The following is a 5,900-nucleotide window of genomic DNA, read 5'->3' on the forward strand; positions in this document are numbered from 1 at the left end:
CTTTTCCAGGATCAAAATTTGGTTCTTCTCCACTGCTTATGGTCAGGCAAAGAGAGTTCTTTGCATCCTTTCTCATCTCCATAACATGGAAATTATTAGGAAGAAGACAATCTTCCACTTGAAGAGGCAAACTGGGTATGAAACTTAATAGAGCTACAGAAGAAAGATATCCAATGTGAATATAAATCATAAATGAATCAGTTTTCGAAATACCTGTTCCCTCTGCAGTAGGCTTTGGTATTTGAATCACATCAGATTTGAATCACAAAGAGAATTATGAACTTCTATTCCTTGCTCTTCTTCAAGAACTTCAGTTCTTTCTTCTAGAATTGCAGCAATCTTAAGATGTTGCTCTTCTAAGACTTCACACGCTCAGAAAGATCATAAAACTTCTGGATGAGTTCAATGTAGGTGGAATCAAGCTTCATACCAATGGCAGCAATAGCGTTAGCATGAGATTTTTGCATCTGCTTCGTCATAGCATCAACTCGGCTAAGCTGTAGACTTAATGGATTAAGCTGAATACTTAATCAATGAGTCTCATCATCCTGGTCCAGAATTTGATGAGCAGAAAGGTGAGATGGTCGGTGGTTCACCATAGGGGGCGATTAGACTTCATCTCGGCAGTTTGATTCACCATAGGTGTGAGAGTTTTGAGCAACACGCAGGTTATAGGGGTTACAGTGGTTGTAATCTCCTTGACCGACGTCCTTCTTGAGTTTGTAAGACAAAATTACATCAACGTTATCAGCAAGTGTTCTAACAAGACACCTAACTTTGTCTAGTAACTCAGACTTTGATTTCTCTCGGAAACTGCACGAAGAGGGTTGATAATGAGCAGCACACGGGTTGTGATACCCTCGCCCAATCATATCCTCTTGCTCCATCGGTGAATACATGTTCCAGAAACCTGAAACAAAGACAAAAAAAAACGAAAAATTTAAAAGAAAGAGGTGTCTAAGAGTTGGATTTACTAACCTATGAAGTTTGGCATAAGCAAGAGTGAATCTCTCCCCAGAAACGGCACCAAAAACTTGATGCGAGCTAGGGTTCCTGTCGCAAAATAGTTTTAAATTTGTAAACCCTAGTGTCTGCAAGTGCACAGCCGTGCGTTGTAGTACTTAGGGTGTCGATCCATAGGGAGAGTTGTCTTTTTCTGGAGAAACGTCAAACTGGATTAGTAATCGAACTCAATGACCAGTGGGGGTTTTTGTGGGGTTGGTGTGACACTGAAAACGCAAAATAAAACAAGACTAATACTTTCCTAAAACGAATGCTGGGTTGACAGGGATATCTTAGGGGATATTCGATTCATGCTAGGGTTTTAAAGCTCATAGGTGGCGATTTAGACTTCTCCGGTTTACTCTAATCGATGTATGGTGGCATTTCCAATTAGCTTTCGGGCGATTTATCTTCATCTGTTTTCAGAGATCTGCATGGAACTAGAATAAACATATATATGATTAAACCAGTGGCCAAGTAGTGGTTTTAAACAGACAGATCAAGGCCATCTTAGAAAGGACAGTGAGAAACTCAAAGAAAGATTGGAGCAAGAAGCTGGATTATGCTCTCTGGGCTTATAGGACTGCTTACAAGACTCCTATTGGAACATCACCTTTCAATCTGTTGTATGGGAAGAGCTGCCACTTACCAGTAGACCTTGACTACAAGGCTCTTTGGGCTGTTAAAATGTTGAACTTTGACATTAAGACAGCTCAAGAGAAGAGGGTACTCCAGTTGCATGAACTTGAAGAAATCCGACTCAATGCCTTTGAGAGTGCAAGGATATACAAGGAAAAGACCAAGATCTTGCATGATCAGAAAATTCTCAAGAGGGAGTTTAAGGTGGGAGACCTCGTTCTTTTGTTTAACTCAAGGCTCAAGCTCTTTCCTGGTAAATTAAGGTCAAGATGGTCAGGACCGTTCAGGGTTTTAGAGGTTAGAAGCTATGGAGCATTGGTCTTGGAAGGAAAAGATGGAAAGGGTTTTGTTGTAAATGGACAAAGGGTCAAGCATTACTTTATTTCTGAGAAGAGAGAGGAAGCTTCTACAGTTCCTCTTGATGATCTACCAGCCTGTTAAACAGGTTTTCAAAGTCAAAGTTAGAGACTTTAAACAAAGTGCTCTTGGGAGACACCCCAAGCTTATCCTTGTATATAATTTCTTTTCTTGCTTTCTTTTGCTATTTTTAGGATGTTTTGATCTTTGGTTCAAGTGTGTACAGGTTTTATAGTGGCTCAAGTACAATTTTAAAGGGTTGGAGAAGAGAAAAGATGAAAAATCGGCTTAGGAATACATTCATATTGACATGGTTTCCCTTGGTGTATATGCTCGGTGTAACAGGTTCAAAAAACCGAGAAAATATCGACCAGTTACACCGAGCAAGTGGAGGTCGGTGTGGAACAAAAGATGGCCAAGAATGCCTCACACCAAGATGATTTCCCTTGGTGCATTTGCTCGTTGTAAACAAGTTAGAAAAAACGAGAAAATATCGACCAGTTACACCAAGCAAATGGAGGTCGGTGCAGTGCAGAAAGGAGCCAAGTCTTGTCTCACACCAAGGTGATTTTGCTTGGTGCAAGAACTCGGTGTAGAAAAGGAAGAAAATTAAAAGTACACCGACCTCCCACACCAAGCTGATTCACGTTGATATCACCATGGTGCAGCCTATTGTCCAGCGGTCGAAAGGGTGGCTCGGTCAAAGTCAGAGACTCCAGCCATCTCCAGCTGTCTCCCACACCCCAAAAAGCAGCCCTCGGCCACACAAAAATCGGTTTTCTCTATCTTTTTCCTTCACTTTTGCGAAAACACAAACATTGTTTCTCTCTGAAAAAGCTTGATTTCGTTTCTTGTGGATCGATTTTCCTGGAGATTTCTTTGCCCCATTTTGATTTCTTGCACCATCTAACCCAGCTCCAATGTACATTTTGCTTAAATTGCTTCTTAAGTTCAAAAAAACTATAGCGCTGTTCTTCTTGTTTTTTCTTGAATAAATTTTTTGTGGAACTGAAAATGCATTGCTTGAAACTGAGCTAGAACCTTGGATTTTAGGTTGTGGGTAGCTAGGAATGAACTCACTTGTGCCCAATTGTTTCTTGAATCCTTATTTTAGACACCTTTAGAGCTTATTGTTCTTAAGCTGAAATTTTGATTTTAAAAAATTATTTTGAAGTGAGAATCTCTTGGTGCTGCTTGGGATTGCTTAATGTGATTTTGTCTGATTTATTCCCATTGATTTCATTGCAAGCAAAAATCGTTTTGAAAATTTCAAGGGATTATTTCTCTAGAGACTCATTGTTTGCTTGAGAAATTGTTATATCAGGTACCATGGCAAGAGGAAACCCTGTTTCGATGCCCAAAGTACCAAGGAGAGACAATGGAAAAGCAGTTGCTTCTGGTTCAGGGGAACAGTCTCAAGCGGTTGGTGCTGGTTCTAAAAACAAGAAAAAGCTGCAGCTTCAAGCTCAAGAGCTTCAGGGAAACAAAAAAGGGTTGAGAGGAGCCCAAGTGTGGAGTCTAGTGAGGAAGAGGACAATGTGGGTTCTCCAGCTGTTGTGCCAGAAAAGAAAAAGAAAGTGGTGAAGAAAGCCAAGCCAAAACCTCCAACTTACTCAGATTATCGCAGAAAACTCCAAGCTGTGGCGCATGAAGGGACATATTTCCCTCATCTTGAACTTTTGAGGAAACTTGGTATTCTTGAAGATGTAAAGGCAGTGCTTCATTCCATTGGACTTGGGAGCCTGATAGAAGTACCTCATCCTTCCTACACAGAGATGACTTGCCAATTTCTTGCATCTCTACAAGCTGATTTCTATAGAGAGATTGGACCAGCTCAGCTTGAAGGTGGTTTTGGAACCATTGCATTCAAAATTGGACAGGAACGGTATGAGATGACCTTTAAGGAAGTAAGTGAATGCTTTGGGTTCACTGTTGAGGGAAGGACGTGTGCAAAGAGGCTGATCTATTATGGAGCCGACCTGGTTCAGCTATGGTGGGCAATAGGAAGTGGCGATTACTCAGCTGGTGTAACAAAGGCGGCTTGCATCAGGAACCCAGTGCTCAGAATGGTGCACAAGATCATAGCTCACACATTCCTTGGAAAGAAAGAGTACTCAACAGAGTATGATGAGGAGTTGATGCTCATTGGAGAAGGTCTGAAGCCCTTGATGCCAAAGTTCAGCAGCGGCATGCCCTTTAATGGAGATCCTCATAAACCAACATTGGCAGCCCTTCTAGTCAAGACCTTTCTTTCTATCAGGAAATGGGCTCATGACACAAAAATGAAGACACCCTCCATGCGCATTGGAGGCCTAGTCACTCCTATTTTACTGAGGGATGGAGTTCAGATGAGAGGTGAACAAATAGATTTCAAGTTGATGGATGCACTTCATTTGGCCAAGACTACATTCCTTGAAGGTTCTGTGGGTAATTCCTTTGCCTATAACCTCAGTATTGATACGAAGATGAAAGTAAGAGTGCTGCTGCCTAATCTTTCCCTCACTTCACTCTCTGAACAAGGAAACATCAGTTTCCATGTCACCAAGGATCAGCACTACAACCCAGAGATCAACCCTCCCATTAAAACAATAAGGAAGTTGGGGAAGCTGAAAGCGCCTGTTAATGATGCTGATGGAGACCAAGAACCGGTTCAGGAGGAGCCCTTATTTCCAGACCCAGTGTATGGGAGTCATAGATACTTTTTTGACTCCTATGATGGTCAGATACCCAATGAAGCCACTGTTGCTGCTCATTACCGCACCAAAAACATTCAAAGGTGGAACACTAAGAAGCTGGCGGAGACAGTGAAGATGTTAGGAAGCACGGTCAAGAGCATGGCAGCCAAGATTAAGAAGCTGAGTGCCAAGCTTGAGAGGTTCCAAAGAGGAGAAGTTGGTGACAGCTTACACAATGGCGAGATGCTTAGGATCTGCGGACCAGAGGATCATTAATCACCAGAGTCAGAGGAGGACGAGGTCAGAGCCAAGAGGGATGCCATGAGATCTCCCTCAGACCAATCCAGCAATCCCTCCTACTCCATGGGGTCTCCAGCCCCATCTCTAAGTCCTTGAGAAGGTAACACTCCATCCTTGTATATATGCATCTAGCTTAGCTTAATTTTCTCTTTGCATTTTGTGATTTTGCTTTGCACTTCTCATTCATGCTTTTATAACACAAGGGACTGTGTTATCTAAGTGTGGGGGAGGGGTTTTGTGTTCACTAATCATGTTTATTCTGTTCTTATTTTCTTTTCCATTTTGAGTCTCATTTTGCATTCATCTAAGTGCATGTAAAAACAAAAAAAAATCGAAAATTTTGAAAAATCTTCACAAAAAAAATTGCTCATGTAGTTGCATTCACATTTTAGGATTGAGTCTAGCTTGCATTTTCATATAGGTTTGCGTCATATGCAACTGGGAGTAATGATAGATTTTTTCTTGAAGAGAGCATCATTGTAAGAGTTTGGTTCTTTGATGTATTGCAAAACTGGTATGAGATCAAGTGTGAACCATGCTTTGAACTGGTGTCTCAATACTTCTGTGCTAGCTGAATCAAGTTGTGAATAACCTCAACCTTGCTTAAGTGAAAACTCTTGAATTTGACATCTAATTATCATGTTTGTGCATATCATTGTGAATTCATGGATACCACATACATATTTGAGATTTCTTATCCCTTTTAATCACTCTTGCTAGCTCAAATAGCTGATCTCTCATCTTGAGACAGTTCCCTGCCTTTAGCCAAACCTTTCTTTGAAGCCTAAACACCCTTCTTATGTGCATGATTTGTGAGGCCTTGTTTCTAGTAGACTTGGTAAAAAGTGTTGGGTTTAGAACGACAAAGATAGTGCTGCATGTAGATACTAGCCCAGCATCAAGGGCTAGTCTAGGTTTAGGTGAAAG

General features: G+C 41.3%; 1 protein-coding gene across 1 annotated transcript; it reads left to right on the forward strand.

Annotated features, from left to right (window-relative positions):
• Window positions 1-1,689: 1,689 nt before the first annotated feature.
• On the forward strand, window positions 1,690-2,466 carry LOC112088903. Its single transcript, XM_024159335.1, has 3 exons — window positions 1,690-2,077; window positions 2,225-2,241; window positions 2,344-2,466. Exons 1-3 carry the CDS (start codon window positions 1,690-1,692, stop codon window positions 2,464-2,466), a joined length of 528 nt encoding a protein of 175 aa, XP_024015103.1.
• Window positions 2,467-5,900: the final 3,434 nt, after the last annotated feature.

The sequence above is a fragment of the Eutrema salsugineum genome, unplaced genomic scaffold (genome assembly GCF_000478725.1).
Source record: "Eutrema salsugineum unplaced genomic scaffold, Eutsalg1_0 scaffold_8, whole genome shotgun sequence".
Lineage (NCBI taxonomy): Eukaryota > Viridiplantae > Streptophyta > Magnoliopsida > Brassicales > Brassicaceae > Eutrema > Eutrema salsugineum.